The 16,889-nt window shown below is 44.3% G+C and overlaps 1 protein-coding gene across 1 annotated transcript in view; it reads left to right on the top strand.

The window, feature by feature from the left end:
• DVL1 (dishevelled segment polarity protein 1) overlaps nt 1-16,889 on the top strand; it is a gene marked incomplete at its 5' end in the record, with an annotated part of 42,719 nt that overhangs the window by 13,721 nt on the left and 12,109 nt on the right. Inside the window, 2 exons of the mRNA XM_010013886.1 lie at nt 1,481-1,593; nt 12,364-12,502. Coding sequence (XP_010012188.1) covers nt 1,481-1,593; nt 12,364-12,502 — 252 coding nt within the window. The remainder of the gene's footprint in view (nt 1-1,480; nt 1,594-12,363; nt 12,503-16,889) is intronic.

Below are 16,889 nucleotides of genomic sequence, written 5' to 3'. Positions count from 1 at the left end.
TCAGCAGGGGAATAAAGAGCACCTCCCCTTTGCTTCAGCCAGCTCTGCTTTAACATGACTGGGTTTTTTCTCTCAGCAGAGATCTTGAAGCAGATGGTTGCAAATAAGGGGTCTTACATATTCAGTGTTCTGTATTACAGCTACTACTGGTGGTTAGCTGACTTGTCTCTTGGAATGAGAAGTGAAAGGCACTCTGGTTTATATGAGCTGAGCAATGGCCCTTCCTTGGGAACTTCCTGCTTGGAAGTTCAGGAGTACGGAGCAGTCATTGCTGTGTGTTTAGATTCATCCCAGAAAGTGGCCCTAAACCACAGGAACAAATTCTCTGCCGCCTCTTTGAAACCTTTTGTTCTGGTTAATTGTAGTAGTAAGAAGGTGACTCTCAGTAGAGCCCTTGGAGAGAAGGAATCCTTCATGGAAAAGATCTGTCCACTGAGTTTGTCATCAAGATCTTCCAGCTTTGAAGCTCATGATGGCCCTTCACTGGCCCTTACTACCTTGATACTGTGCTGGTGTATCTGTGAGGCTTCCACGTGTTGAGAACATGAGGAAAGGACTTGGGGTCCACTTCTGCATTTCACAGACATCCACTTAATTGTTCTGAGCTTTGCTGTGGCTTGCAGGACTTCACCCTTGAAGGTCAGTGCTCTATATTAAAAGTGGCCATGGTGAGCTGTAGCTTTTGTCCTTTGGCTGCATATCCAGCTTGGGTTTTTGTGAGGAAAGCAAAGCAGTTTGGGGTGACCCAGCACTAAGGAAGTGAGCTGCAGCACTGGCTTTGGTTTGGATTATTATAGAAAAGGCAATTCAATTGACAGGTTTGAGAATAAGCCCCTGATAGAACATGTTGTCTGTTGGCATTACTAGAGGAGCACATACACGTGTGTATTTCTTGGATCTCTGATCTTCACATTGAGCATGGGAGGGTTCGATTGAGGCACAGGAACCTGGGGGGTTTTGGAGGCTGAGACGAGTGTTCAGGTCAACAAGGTTTGTTCTTCCAAACACCAGTGTAATCTGTTTGTTCCTGTGTTAGGCAGATAAGCTGCAAATTTATGCTATTAAGATAACTTTAAGATCATGAATTTGGGACTGTGCTGAAATCCCATTTCCTTTGCAGGTGTGTTAGCAGCTCCAGCTGTCTTGTAGTCGGTTGTCACCTCAGCACATGCTAAAACAATCCCTTCTCTTAGCCCATCAGTAGGCTTTTTCCTATGGAAGCTTCATGCAGCAGTCTTGTGGCAGCCTTTTCACTGTCATGCTGACACTCCCTGTGTCTCAGGGCACTGATACTGACCTGTCTGTTCACCCTTCAGGTGGTTTTGGGGCGAGCAGAGCTTGCAGTGCTGCAGCAGGACTGCAGCTAATCTGTGTCATGGTTGTGTGGCTTCTAAACCAACCTGCTCATGACTGCAACAGTTTATATCAGAAAGAAAAGAAGAGATGACTCCAGTGTTTCTTCCTCTTTGTTCTCCAACAGCCCTAATGCTGCCAGCAGCCGGGATGGCCTGGACAATGAAACAGGGACAGAGTCAGTTATCAGCCACCGGCGAGAGAGGCATCGGCGGAGAAACAGAGAAGGGCACGAGGATGGTGAGTCCTGCTCCATTTTCCCTCTTTTTCATTTAGAAAGAACAATCTTGCTGCTCTTCCAGAGCAACAACTGTTTCTGCATGAATGCTGCAGAGCTGGGTCTGCATTCTTGCTGCTTTCTCGCTGTTATCATTTGAATGGAATAGCTTGATAATTGCTTTGGGACTCAGTGTTTTCTAAGAGGTGTGGGCAACCTACAGGAAAGTGGCAGAGAGATTCTTTTTGACTACAGAACTTTCTGTAGCATTAAGAGGATGATTAGCTTGGAGAGGAATAACAACACCCAATGCTGAGCTCATGGCTAGGCTGCCTCCGTTACTGAAGTTTGCTCATGTAAAGGTAGAACAGGTTATCTGTAGGATGTGGTGGGAGTTTGCACTGTAGGTAGTGTGAGAGTCTTGGTATTTTAACATTGCAAGCTCTGAGCCACAATCCTCTGAAATAATTCCAGTTGATTCCCTAGGCTTGAATCAGCAGCAGTGTTTTATGCTGGTAGAACTACAGCACGTTGGCTCTGAGGATCTTCTTTTTATACATAAATAGACCCAAAGCACACAGGTAAATACAGAACTTCATCTCTTGCCTTTAGTCTGCACATCAAAGTAAGCTTGGTTTTTCATTTGTTGCCAGACAGGAATTTCCAGGCTTAATGAAGAATTAATAGGTGCCACCCATTGAGTTTAAAATGGTCCAAACTATGGAATACTTGGGCCCAAGAGATGCCATCACAGGCTTTATTCTCCACCCACCGAAGTATTTGCCTCCAGTTAGAAAACCAGAAGTCATATATATACTGTGGGTTAGAAGCAGGGGTCTGTCTGTTCATTTAACCCTTCCAACCTGTAACAGGCTCCGAGTGAATGCAAGTTGCTCAGTGGGTGGAGCAGAGCTGTCTTTGCATGATCCCGACTGCAGATTCCTTTGGGAAGTCACAGAAAGAGGCAGAATCTTGTAGTGGTGTTGTGTTAAACACTTGTTACAGGAAGAATATTAGAAGGTGATTTGTTTCTAACACTAAACTAGTGCCAGTGCATGTTTTACCATGGACATTCATGGCAAAAGAGCTGGTTGTCCAATGGCTGGTCTAGGACCATAGTCTGGGTTGCTCATATGGAATTGTTCAAGCACAGGAGTTTCTGCTGTAGAAACTACAAGGCTAGTTCTGGAAAACCAGGACTCAAACTAGTTCATACTTTTTCCTTTAGATAGAAATATTCTCTTTCTTCCATTGGCCTAAGCTGTGCTCGGGCAAGAACATGTCTCTCAGTAACACAAACATTACTTGTTCTCCAAACAGTTTAGGCCTCCTACCTGAAACAGGCTATGTGTACGAGCAAGCAGTGAGTTCTGTTAACCTGCATAAAGCAAGGACAACTGCTGGATCATTTTGGTCTCATGAAATACATTATTTAATGTCCATGGTGTTTCTGTGGTCATAATAATGCTTAATTTAAAATCCCAAACCACCAGTGTGTTATTTTCAGTTGAAAGCATGTCTCCAAAGTGCACAGCTCAGCACTGTGTCCTCAACTGCCACTTAAAGATTAAAAGAAGTGAAATACCCTCATCCTGGACAAGGATTTTGAGGCCTCTTTACCATCACACAGTAGCAAAGCTATTCACTTCTTGAGCCTTCATGTCTTCTTTGTCTGGAGCACAGTTGGATGTAAAACGGGGGCACGGTTATAGGGCCAAGGATGGAAGAAGAGCAGCAAGGTTGTGACACCCGGTTCACAGGTACTTCAGGGGCAGAAGCTGTGTGCTCACTTGTCAGCATGAAAGAGTGGTAAATCTTCCTTTCCCTGCAGAAGAAGGAAATGCAGTTAATGTGTTTGATCTTGTCCTGTAGAGACTTGCTTAAATAACACCAAAATTGCAGCTCCCGTAGTTCACAGAGAGGCAGGATGAGGGATCTTTGTTGGAGCACTGCATTACTCAGAGGTTTGTTCCATAAGTATTACTGTGCAGAGTAACCAAGGCATATGTGTAATAGTGTCAGCTCCCCAGCTGTACAATAGCATGTACCACATAGTGTTTGTAACTGAGCTCATTCAGTTTTGATTTTGTTTTGATTCACTTTTGATTTTGATTGAGGTGTTCAGTTTTGATCTGAAGAGTGTAGGTGACAATGAAGTAACCAGACTGTGTGATGGCTGATAATTAACAGTGTGCTACCAGGGGAGGATTGTTCACATCTGCTAGCCTGTGTGCTTCCCTTCATTGTTGCAGGATTACTCATCACAGGAAAACTCTTTCTGCTGAATTGCTAATGGGCAATTATAGACATACACACAAAGGCCATTGTGAATATTGATGGCAAACTGCAGGCAGAAGATGTGGGACACACCTGGTAATCTGACAAAGTTTTCACACCTCTTCCCATTAAAAATGCAAAAGGATTTTGTAGCAGAGAGGCTGTGATTTACTAGAGCAGGGATTATTCACTGTGATAACAGCATAGGCAAGGGGATTTGCAAGCTCTTCCACCCATGCCCCGTAAGTTATGCTTCTATATGCAGAGGCAGTGAATAGCTGTGGATGCTTTTGTGCTTGTATCTCTGACTTAAGAAATACACCCACAAAGAGAATGTGATGGCTTCAGGCACGTAATGAAACTCTGTTCATCAATGTGCAGTTGGAGGTGTGTGACATTCCAGGTACAAGCACTAAGAAAATCATAAGGAAAACTGATCTGGAAAACTTAAAGCTTCTGGGTGAGCTGTCTGCCAGAGATAGGGAGGAGGTTGAGTAGGAATGTAGTTTCGGAAGAGTTACCACCCTGAGTCTTACTATGCTTAAGAGGAGGAACTTTGTAACTGGTGTTCATCTGTCCCATCCCAGTGTCCCGAAGCCTGTCTCTGGTAGCACTGTACGCCTGATGGCATCAGGGAACAGAAGTGACCTGGCTGGACAAATTCTGCCTAGCATGAGTTGTCCTTGTACAAGGAGAATGAGAGGAAGGCTAGCCAGAGGGGCAGGTATCAATCCACCTGGAATTTCCTTCCTTTCCTGTTGCAGTTGTCCAAGCACACAGCATCAGCAGAGCCTGTTCCTGGCCTCATCAGCCATGGAATGCTCTTGAGTATGCTGTTGGCTCTTTCATCACTTAAGCACCTGCTTAACTTTAAGGAAGTGTGCTTAAATCCAAGTGATTCGGGTTAACCTCAATTATGTAGTTGAAGTATGTGCTCAAATTGAACGGAATGCCTAGTAGGTGCTAGGGGAAGCTGCTTCCTGGACTTTGCTCCAGGACCTGACCTACAGCTGCGTTGAAATCTAAGGAAAGCTTTACACTTAGATCATTCCTCTGCTAGAGCTTTGGTTATTTGTGCACCAACCTGCTACCTGTAGCAGAGCACTTGTCTGCAGGGTCTCCAGCTTCTCCTGGTTTACAGCTTACTTCATGGAACACAGCTTGCTGTGTTCCTTTTCAGAAGGTTTTAGTAGACCATTCTCTGCTAACGAGAACCAGAACGGTGCATGATGTCCCATCTGCAAAGCACACTGTAATTCCCATCCACAGATGCTCACTAAAGCTGGGGGAACAATGAAGGATCAACAGGCAGAGATGGGATTTTTCTGCAGGGAATTGCCTAGACTTAAATCCCTTGTATTATTCTCATACTTAAAGCATGAAGTTTCACACCAGGAGTGCACGTGAAGAGATTTTTTGCTCTGGCACTGCTGTTGTAGTCTCACTGAGGTTAATAAAGTGAAGTAGCTGTGAAAGATGGGCCCTGTGAGGCCTGCATGGACAAAGTTACCCTCTCTATGTGTATGTATATATATAGTAAGGTATAATGATGTGTATTGTGGAGGCTACATATGCAGAGAAATTATTGTGGGGGTCTTCCTGGCTTGGTTTCTTTTCGGAGAGGCTTTGTATCCAAAGATGCTTTTGTATGAATTGGGGGATTTGTCTTTTCCTGATCACTCTTCACCCTAATTATGAGCAAATCCATCCCTGGCATTAGCTTCATATGAAATCAGTATGAAAGAGTTGAGCTGTCAGAATGTCAGAGCCCCACAGCAAAAGTCCTCATTGCTTTGGAAGGTTGACAAAGTCCTATTAAGTGAACGTGGAGTGAGGATCTTAATTAGAAAGGTGGGAGGTCTGCCTGGCACATGTTCCTGGGACCCTTGCTGTGGGGAACAAAGCTCCCACGTCAGTATCCCAAGAAGGAGTGGGGAAGGGGGCTGTGGAGGCTCTAATTAGGGATGTAATTAAGGGACAGCTTTTCTTTGGCATCGGGGAATGTTTTAGAGCTACTGGTTGGTTTCTGACAAGTCTGCAGATGTCAAGTGTCGGCACCGGTGTTTCAACACTGAGTTTGCTGTGGGGTGAACTTAACTGTTGTGCAGGCAGCTGAAAAATGCTGGGTAATGACCTGTGCTTTGAGAAGCTCTTAATGTGGACACGCTTGTAGATCCCTAAATGTTTGGGAAGAGGAGCTGTTGCCAGCTTCCAGTCGTTGCCAAGAAATCTGAACAGAAAGGGCTGGGACTACAAAAATGGGAGCTTTAACAGTGGCAGCTGAAAATTGAGCTCCAGCAGTTGCTGGTCTTTAAAGACTTTGTCAGGTATAAACAGCCATGAGGTGGTTGGTGAGACCTCAAAGGTTTGAAGTGACCAGATGGCTGTGCACGGGATGCTGGCAGCATGAGACTGACTGTGACAGCAGGAGCTTTGTTACTGGTTGTCATCTGAAACTGAAAGAGGGGAGATTGAGATGAGATGGTAGGAACTCTGTGGCAGGGGGTTGGAACTGGATGAGCTTTAAGGTCCCTTCAACCCAAACCATTCTATAATGACTCTACGATCTGTCCTATGGCAGTGTCTAGAAGCCTCTCTCCAGTAGCACTGCACAGTGGTTAGAGATGCTGTTGAAGAGTTCCTAAGAACTTCAAACACTAGACAAATCAGGATGTAGCACGTGGATGGGTATGAGCATAAAGCAGGAGTGGACAATTCCCTAATTCCCTATTCCTGTAGCAGGGACTCTGGCCCCTGCACACAACAGCGAGTGCACAGATGGGGTTGCCAGTAACGTATTTCCTGTTACTAACTGGGAAAGCCCTTCTGCACTGGTGGGGATTGGAAGCTCTGTTGTTCTCTCTGTTAACTGGGAGCTTGGCTGTGACTTCTTCCCTAGATGCTCTCACCTTTGTTCTCAGCAGTGTCACGGAACCCTCTTTACAGCTTCCTTGAGCAGATGCTGCTCTACTCTTCCACTCTCAAGGCTTATTTGATTTAGCACTTTGATGTGCTTTTGTCCCTCAGGCAGGGCCTACTCTGCTGTTGATAAAAGTCAAGGAGGACATATTTTACCCTCCTAGGCTATGCTTTATTCTAATCTCTGTGACACATTGAAAGGCTTTTGTCAGGCAGTCTCAGTGAACTCTGTCATCCTCTAATGAAGAAACAGGAACAGGGGTCAGCAGGGCAGAAAGTCCCTGGTTATTAGTGGGACAGACATTGAACCAGAGCAGAGAATGGTTCTTGTTTAGACCAAGGATTTGGATACCTGGGAGTGTTTTATGAATAAAACCCTTACAATCATGGTTTGTAAAATTACTCACTCCATGATAATGGTTCCTGACCCTCAACCCCCAAAACAAGTGGCTAAATTGGACAAAAACGCTTAGGAAAGGGGATTTTAATTGGGTTAGAGAGATGACCAAAACTTTATGGATTTAAATGCACACCTTAGTTACGCAGGAAGCCTTCCCTGTGAACTCAAGGCTACCTGGTGCTGGTTCGGAGGTATAAAACTGTTAAAATTGAAGTGTGTTTGCATCTAAAAGAAGATCTAGTTCAAACAGGAAATGTGAAGTTGGACCCATTTTTTTCTGTTTAAAATTGAACAGAGAAGATGTAGCTGGAAAAAGGGAAAGGAAAAATGTAAACAGGAGGTATTATTAGTACAGGGAGCTCTTCTCATCCAGTGTATTCTCAACCAGCTGTATTTTAGTTGGGATATCTAGAAGTAAGGATGTTGATCTCAACTCTCTTCACATCTGCAAAGGACTAAAAGCCCTTCGCTTCACCTCACATCTGTTCACTCATTCCAGTTCCAGCTGAATCCAGCTGTGCACTGGCTTTTGGGGCAACAACAAAGTGAACCTTTCACAGTGCTCAAAGAAGAATTCACTTCCATTCTTGGCTTATATTGAGTGATAGAAGAAAAGCCATAAATTGAAGTTTATGTAGGTATAACAACACATTGCTAATCAAAAGCCTTTAAAAATATATATTTCTACAATAAATGTATGTAATTATAATGATGTAATAATGATAGTATGTTTAATTAAGTCTATCTAGAAACATTAAAGAGGAAAAGGGAGGGATTTAGGTCTGGGTTTTCCCTTTGTTGGGGTCTTCCATTTGCATCTCTGTAGCGGGACCGAGTTTGGTTGCTATCGCCGTGTTTCCAAAGGCACAGATGCAAGGTCCTTTCCCATTTCCCTCTGTAAATCCATCAGCAGCGGTTTGGGTGTTGCTTTGGCTGTTTGGAATAGGCTGAAAGGTGCCAGGGAGTTTCTGCTGATGTGGTATTTGGACCCGGCAGCAGCGTTCAGGTACGGGCAGCAAGATCATGGGTCAGACTGCGCCACGGCAGGCAGGCAGACAGACCATAGTCACTGCTGCCATGCTCCAGCTTGCCCCTGCCTTTCACTTCTCTCGTATCTAATAGTTGTGAAGGATTCAAGGACTGTGTGAAATACCTTGTAAACCTGTGTCTTCTGAGCAGTGTATGGCGCCTGCTGCTGTGGTCTGATTCCCCTGGCAGTGCTTTACATGTGAGAAGTTGCTTTCCTTCCCCATTAGATGCGATGGGACAAAGTTCTGTTCACTTATTCTTGCTGGCACATCTCCTGAACTGACAACCCTCAAACACAAGCTTTGTGTGTTTCCTTCGTACACTGCAGACACAACACTCTGCATCTCCACATCCCCTGTCAGCAGGACCATCCCTTTTGGTTCATTTGTCAGGATAGCCTTGCTTCCACTCGGATAACTTATCCCAGCTCGTTCAAGGCCTGGATGTCACTTGCCCACCCCTTGAAGGCATTTGTTAGAGGGGGAGGGTGTTGCTTCTGTGAGCTGTTCCCAGTCTGGATGGATCAACTCTGGGGTCAAGGGCTGGGGGGGAGCCCGGGGCTCCCGGAGCTGGGGTGATGCCCAGGGACTGAGGGCCAGGCTGTGAGGTGAGTATTGCCCATGGAGGAGTGGGAGAGGAAGAACACAGGGCTGAGGGTGGATGGCGGCGGCGGGAGAAGGTGTTCTGAAGGAGAATAAGGATCAAAGTGGTTTCTGTGAGGCTGAAGCTGACCGCAGTGTGGGGAGAGAGGGGGTGCAGAAGATCGTTTGACATTAGGACAGTGAACTCTGCCAGGAGCAAAGGTACACGATCAAAATGCTGCTCCCTGTGAAGCGTTCAACTTCACAGAGACTTGTTAGAAACCACCGACTCATGGACACCAAAGTAACCCATAATAACCGAGGCAGCCTGCGAGCCGGGTGACCAAACTGACCCGGGTGAAGTTACAACTGCCTTTGTGAAGAGCTCGGCTCAAAATCTTGAACAAATGTGGTAAATCTGTATTAAATTTAGCATTTGAGGTGCTAATTTAGCATCTGTGGTAACACCACATGAGAGTGCTGAGACCATTGTAATATTAAAGCTGGCTGCTGTTAATGACGCTAAAAGCAAACGCTCATTTACACGGAGTATCATCATCTTAATCCCTTGGGCTTGTGAGGAATAACTCCAGAAACACTAATGGAAAACTCCCAGGGAAATGGGGAGTTGGAAAAGGTTTGTGGCACCAGTGTAATACCGCTTGGAAGGGTTATCTTTGTGCATGTCCCATCTTAACAAATGAATGCCATGTGGTATCTGGTTTGTGCTTGTCCCAGGGCTTTTTATTCCTGAGTGAAAAATTCCTTCAATTCTGTCTCCAAATAAGAGGAATTTAATAACAGGCTGTAAAGCCATGTATTTATATCTGAGATCCATTTTTGTAATACATTAAGAGATAATTTAAAAGAAGCCCCAAATCAGTATAATCTCTATTAGCCTGACTCCATTCTAACAAGTAATTATGCAAATTCCAAAGGTCTATTTATATGTGGTTTATTGGGCTAAAGAGCTATGTCATATTACAGGATCCCATTAAAATGTGGCTATAAAACACTTGGGTTTTCAGAACTGATCCATGGAAGAAGGTGCCTTGTACCCAGCAGATACGGTTACAAAGTGTGTTGTGGAAATGGCAAAGTCAGTGCAAATGAGTTTTGTTCTGTTTCCCCAGTCCTTCAAGATGCTTACAAAATGTGCTGCCTCTTGGGCACAGGCTTCCTTGGGATTGTCATGGAGGAAAAGCATGCTAAAATAGATATGTTTTTCATAATCTTTGAGTCTTCAGGAATGGAATTTTCCAGTGTCCCAGCAGGAGCCCTGAAGTCTCTCTTTCTTTCATACTGTGCGTGAAAAATAACTACTTGTGGGAAGCTCCATGGACATCTGGATGTGCTTGTTGGACTTGGACAGAGTGATAGTCACAGTGCACGCTGGGGATCCCCTGAAGTGGGCACAGTGTGGGCAGGGAGATGGTCACTTCCACCTTGTTGAAGTGTTTTGGTAGGAGCCAGTCGCAGCAGGAGCTCCACTCACAGCAGCGTTCCCCTCTGAGTCCCACTCCCAGTAGGAGATACTGTCACAAGTGGTGTCACCCCCTGATGAGGCCACTGGAACCAGTCAGATGCCACCCAGAAGCACAGCCCCACGTGTATTGCTGTAGGTATTAACACTCATTTCAACTGAAGTTTCTAAGCAGTCAGTGCCCTTATTCTGTGTAGAGAAACTGAGGTACGTGGTGTAAAAATGAGGTAATGCACACTGGATATAAAGGGTATGTGAAAGTTTGGGTGGTTCTCACTGGGTTTGGGGAGTTTATGTCCATACTGATGTATAGCAGGATTGATAAAATCCTCCGCTGGATGCTGCCCAGTCTCTTGAATTTGATCCTGCCTTGTTGGACCCATTACTCTTGAGTGTTCCTTGGGATTTATAGGCTGCAGCACTGACTCTGTCCTTGATTTCTTGGGCACAAGCTCTGTTACCATATGGAAATAGGACCGTGCATCTCCATTGCCCTCAGGACTGGTGTTCCGTAGACCCTCAAGTGGATTTTATGACACAGTTTGTGGCATTCCAGCCATGTGAGTCCTCAGAGTTAGTAGTGCATCCCTTGGGGTTAGCCTGGGTGAGTAGCTGGGCTTGAACACTCAGGGATTCTGTAGATTCTGTAGAATGGAACTTGATGTAGACTCGACCTTGACCCTCAGAAGTCAAAGCTGCCTGTCCACGCTGAGGAGGAGCAGTGCAATATAGCCATTACCTCCTCAGTTATGATGCCATGAATACCTGTACCTGTTTCTACACCCTCTGGTAGAGATACTCAATTGTTTCGCTCTGCAGAAAGGAATGGTTTAGATGTATGTATGAAGAATTGAGATAGGATCTTATATATGTCTTACCTTTTACTGACTCTCTTAAAACCCTTTGTGGACATAAATAATTAGGCCCACATCCCTCGGGCAGGAAGAAAACTAATCACTTATTTCACTGCTGAGCTATTTGAAAGAGAGGAGTGAAGGCAAACCATGGAGGACTTCACAGCCAGGTATTTGGGGTGGCTCCTGGTTTTTCAGACCATATTAATAGTCAATTAACTTTCAGTGTGTACATGATGCACAGCAGACATTGCTCCTGTATGAAGGTTTTCTGTTCTGTTACTAAAGAGCAATCCCCTGGGCCTGGGAGGGAGTTGTGGCTTTGGAGAGTGTGTTTTCCAAGATCAGCCTGTCTTGGAAGCCTGTTATGTTTATTTCTTGACCAGGTGCCTTATCAAGCTGAGCCTTTCTTGGTTCAGGGAAAGGAACATTCCTGGCAAAATGGAGCACTTAGAGATTATGGCTCTTGTAATGAGAGGTCCCTGGAAGGAGGCAGGCAGAGGAGTTTGCTTTGCAAAGGGAAATGCATAAAATATCTCCAGAAAAAGATGAATCACTGCTGCCTTCAAGTAAATGGCATTCTTACTGAGGGGATTGTCTGCATTATCATGTTTGTGTGTCTGACAACATCTGCTAGGGACTAGTAAGAAATTGCTCTGAAGCATATTATGTGTGTGGAATGGCCAAGACAATGTGACTTTGATACAGCTGTACTGCCCAGACAAGGTGGTGTAGGTATGGGACAGGAACACAAAGCACATGTTGAGGGAAGGGTGGTTTTGTGGGTGAGATATTACTAGAATTCACCAAATTTAATATTTTCTGTGCTGCTAGGCCTGTCCCTACCAAACTCAAACTGTTATCTGCTGCTTTTGCAAGGTCTTCATATGATATCAACCTCCCATGACCATCCCAACTGATGTGCTGATTCCATGTCAGTACTTGTTCATGCCTGCTGCTTCTTCCTTGATCTGCTTATGGTTTACTCATGAACTGAGCCATAGACAAATGAAAAAGGAAGGCAGGCAGGCAGGCACACAGCCAGCCAGAGCAGTAGGCTTTCCAGCTGCTGAATGAAATCAGGGTCTGCAAAGAGCTTGGTTTCAGCATAAGGATGCTCCTGCGGAGTTGTCCGCAGCTGTCAGTGTGAATGCCTGCTCTCACAGTGCCACTTCTTCCTTGCTTCCTTCCTTCCTTCCTCCCTCCCTCCCTTCCTTCCCTGGTAACACTCCATTTATTTTGTCTTACAGTCCCTCGGATCAATGGCCATCCAAAACTGGACCGGCACCGTGAGCACCCCCCTGGCTATGACAGCTCTTCAACCATGATGAGCAGTGAGCTGGAATCCAGCAGCTTCATTGACTCTGATGATGATGACAACACAAGCAGGTAGGGCACTGGCACAATGGCTGAGCTGTTGCATACTCTTTGCATCTGCTTCCCAGCTGACAGCTTTCCTGAAACATGCTGATGGATGTTTCCCCTTTTTCCCACTGCTACGTATGATCTGAGCACTGATAATTCACCAGGAGCATCATGTCACATACAATCACTGCTCTGAGAAACCAGTTAAGTTATTGGGGCCACTCTCTAAGCTGCCATTAAGAGAAAAATTCTGTTCCTGTTCCTTCCTTTTAATAGCAAGAATGATTACATTTTAAGATCAAAGCAATGTGCAACTGTCTGCCTATTTATAAAGTAAGGGTGTGAATATTGTAACAGAATACTTTCAGCAGAGATTCCTAATAAGTATACCCTTCCCTAAAGCTGAGTGGTAAAGGAGTTCCTAGGTAATTGCACAGTCTGAGGCCGATGAGCAGTACAGGAACTCACCCAAGTTAATGCCGTTGCAAAGGCAGGCTGGGATGCCATGTATTTATGACTTCTTCATTATTGTTTTCTTTTTGTGCAGACAGAATGTGAATTATTCCTTGCTTTTTGCAATAAAAAAAGCTCTCCATGTCAAGACATCCTTGTTAATCTCTACAGATATTTCTGTTGTTCCGTAAAAGGTTAATAAGCCAATACATTTCTCAGCTCAAAATCCCTTTTAAAAGATGGAAACTCAGTCAAAATGGATATTCTTCCCTTTCCTGGCAGCAGTGACAGCATTTCTCTGAACGTTATCTCTAGAGCTGTTGTTGAGCCAAATGAGCTGTGAAAACTTATTACAGATTCCTGTTGTCAGAGAACAAGAAGATTACAGATCTCTGGTGGTTCAGAGAGATCTGCAGCTAAAGCAAATAAGGTGCAAGGTGATGTTCTTAAATTGCAGGTAGAATTGAAACAGCAAAGAGAGAGCTTAAGTATCTCTCTTAAGAGAGAGAGAGCTTAAGTATCCAGCTTAAGTATCTGGAGATACTTAAACACTTGCCGTGTTTACCAACAGATTATTTAGCTTATTGATCTCAGTGGATCTGTTTGGGCTTGCAGATAGTCACAGCTTAAAAACCTGCTGGAGAGCAGCACTTCCTTCGAATTCTGTTTAAAGCCTGGGTATTTCCAAAGGGTTGAGAGGGCAACGTAATGAATATTTAACGTTTGCTCCTGAGTTAGTTTCAAGAGCTTATTTTGCAGTTACATTGAAGTTGCCAACACCTGAAGATACAGAAAATTACCTTTCTGGATGCTTTGTACTTCACCTAGATGTTCATGTGCATGAAGAGCTGGCAAGAGCAGTAGTTAACCTGAATGTACTCTAAGCCTTCCTAAAGCCTTTAGGGCTTCTAACCTTCCTTCCCTCCCTAAAATATCAAGCCCACAAAGCCAACAACAAGCCTGCAGCTCATTGAGTTTCTTGTAAATAAATTAATCATTTCCATGGCAGCAAGATATGCAGTAGGGCAGGATTAGCACAGTCAGGGTGGCCTTTGAAGCACATTATACCAGACCCAGCTAAATCTTTCTATATTAATAAAGCAAAGCTTCCTGCGTCTGACCTGAGACGAAAGAGACTCTTCGAAGCTGCTGTGCAGGCCTTTTCCTTTCTAAGTGAGGGCAGAAGCTTTTGGCACATGGAATAGCTGCCAGGCCAGCTAGTCAGGAAGAACAACTAAATGGAATGCTCCAAGGTATGCTGTTGTGATGATGTTCTCAAGCAGATGAGGTATTGTGCTGGCAGGGAGAAGTTTTCTTTAGAGACAAATACAGCCAAGTAGAAAATGGAGCATGCTCCAGATCTGCTGGAGACAGCGGCCTGGGGAAAAAGAGGTTGAAGGGGGTAAGTTTGTTTGATAACAGTGGGTGAATTCTGCTGTCAGAACCTGCCTTGTAAAGGAGATGGTACGTGGAGGAAGTCACTGAGAGAAGAAACGGGATGTAAAGGATGTTACTATCTTGGAAGTGAAGAGGTTGCAAGGTTGAGGATGCTTTTCCAACAGCGTGTGCTTGACTTGGGTTTCTTTTGTTGTTAACTGGGAGCAGTGCAGCAGAGCTGGGCAACTTCCAGCCCAATCCTGTTGGATTTTGTTAGGAAGAACTTTTTGTTTTCAGTGAATGACTGTTCACAGATCTTACAGGACAGGACAGAACCCTTCAAGTGCTGTGAGTGCAATGATTTCTTTCCTTTGTTTTCAAAGTATGATATATCTGAACGTTAGTGCTATTTGTGGGGAGGAGATTGGATTTTGAGTACAGATTGATGTAGGGAGCTCATGGTGAATGTTACAGTAAGAGTCTTATTGCTGCTTCTCTTAAGCAAATAAAGGCAGCTCTGACATTTGTACCTGTAGGATTATTGGCAGCAACTTGCAGTTAGTATTGTTGTTTCAATGTAACTCAAATAATTGATTACATTTGTCATTTAAGAAATTAACATTAGGTTTTGGGGTTTTTCTTTTTTTAAACTATCTGGATAAACTTTCCTTAACAAATTGTGACCTTTTTAACTTCCGTTGGGGAATGTAGATTGGACAAATTCCTATTACTCCTTCTAAAAATCTCTTCTGTGGGATTTATTAGCCAGCAGCAAGCACAGGGAGGTCACAGTTCTGCTTCCAGATTTGTTTTCCATCTTTGCACTTTATTTGTCTCAAAAGCTCAAACAGACCATATTGTTTTGCTCATCAAATTGTAATAACAACTTTAAACTCATTTCTGGGGATACTTCAGAGAGCAAATATTACTCCTCATGAGAATAGGCTTGAGCTGCTGTTCAGCATCCAGATAATCCTGGAAAACTAGCTATGCAGTGTTTATGTGGGATTCAGCCAGGGAGCATTAAGGCTATGGATTTACAAGAAGGGATGATGGAGTGTACTGTAGCTACATGAAAATACCTGTTTCTGCAGTGCCTTCTGATCATTGATTTTGTGCAACTAATGTGAGAGGTTTAGCTCAAGGGGTTTCTTCTCTGAAATATTGTCCCCTCTTGAAGTAGACCTGAGCTGTTGCTTTCCTAAGGAACTGATTCCTATTCTTCCAGTCTAATGCTGAGTAGAATGAAAATAATACCACAGAGAGAACAGCTTCACTCACATGTTATCATCTGGTAACAGACGTTCAGAGATTTGCCAATGAACGCTGGGTTTGCTGGTTTCATTTAAAAGAAAGCACCAAAATGTTCCCTGCTGAGAGGAATCTAAACTGTTGGTATTGAAATTGAGTGAATGAAGTAGTCTGACCCCCAAGCAGTCAAAGTAAATAGGGAGGGCAAAAGTGAAGAAGGAACAAGCTGCTGATATTAGCATAAAGCTATTGTTCAGCCCTTCATCACCTCAGATGTGCTCTGGCTGCCTTTCTGCAGTGTCCTTAGACTTTTCTTCTTCCTTTCCAGTCCATCTTTTTGAGCTCAACCCTGATTATCTCTCTGAAGATAGTAATGAAAATAGTTTCATGTCCTGTACTTGATGATAGATTAAACTACCCCTTCTAAGGGCTCCGAGTCAGGCAGCAGTTCTGACTTCTACCTGTGCTCAATGCTACCTCAGACTAAAAGCTGGGAATAATGGCTCTTTGTTCTTCTGAGCAATGCCGTATTGTGCACTGGAGCAGGAGGAAGGAATTGGCATAACCAGTCTGCCTTGGCAGGCAGCAGGTCTTCTGTGCTCTCTGTGCTCAGGAAGAATATTAATGGAGGAGTAAACTAATGTATGAATTTAATAAACCCTCTTTATCCACAGTAACCATTAGAGGATTGTGACAGGAAGTATTGCCTATTCCTGAAGTGATGCACACTGGGAGAAAGCCAAAAAATACGATATAGCAGTAGGTGAAACAAGTGTGTAAAATGCCAGGATGCTGTGAATGACTTTGAAGTGTGCTTATAGTATCCAGTTTTAAGGTTTTGTCTTTTCTGTTATGGACTAGCTCAGCTGTCTCCAAAACTAGTGGAAAGTCTTGCAGGGCTTTCACAGCCTCGTGTTGTGCCTGCAGAGGGTTTGCTTGCAGAGTGGAGCACTGGCTTCACACTCAGTTCAGTGGGAGAAGGGCGCTCACATCTCCTTTGAAGGTATCCTGTTACTTGGCTTGTGTTTGTGCAGAAAAGCTCCCCCAGTCTTTGGCCTCTTTCCTTTCTGCTGTCCAAAAGCAGGGCAGGTTCACTGTGATGAGCCACGTGCCTGTCTTCAGAGTCTCCTCTGCTGCTGTGTGCTGGGAAGTTTTAGCTGAATCCTACTTATGAGGCATTCTGGGAGAGAAGAGGAAGAGAATGAAATCAGAGAGGAGATAGGAATAGGGAGAATATTGATAATAAGACATAGGAGGAGGGGTTTGTGTCTCGAGAAGGGTGGTGAATGTTGAACAAATCCAGTTTGGGGATCCCTGCCTCTGAGAGAGC

This window comes from Nestor notabilis, unplaced genomic scaffold (genome assembly GCF_000696875.1).
Source record: "Nestor notabilis isolate BGI_N333 unplaced genomic scaffold, ASM69687v1 scaffold15814, whole genome shotgun sequence".
Lineage (NCBI taxonomy): Eukaryota > Metazoa > Chordata > Aves > Psittaciformes > Psittacidae > Nestor > Nestor notabilis.
This window is presented reverse-complemented; position numbering and strand designations above follow the sequence as displayed.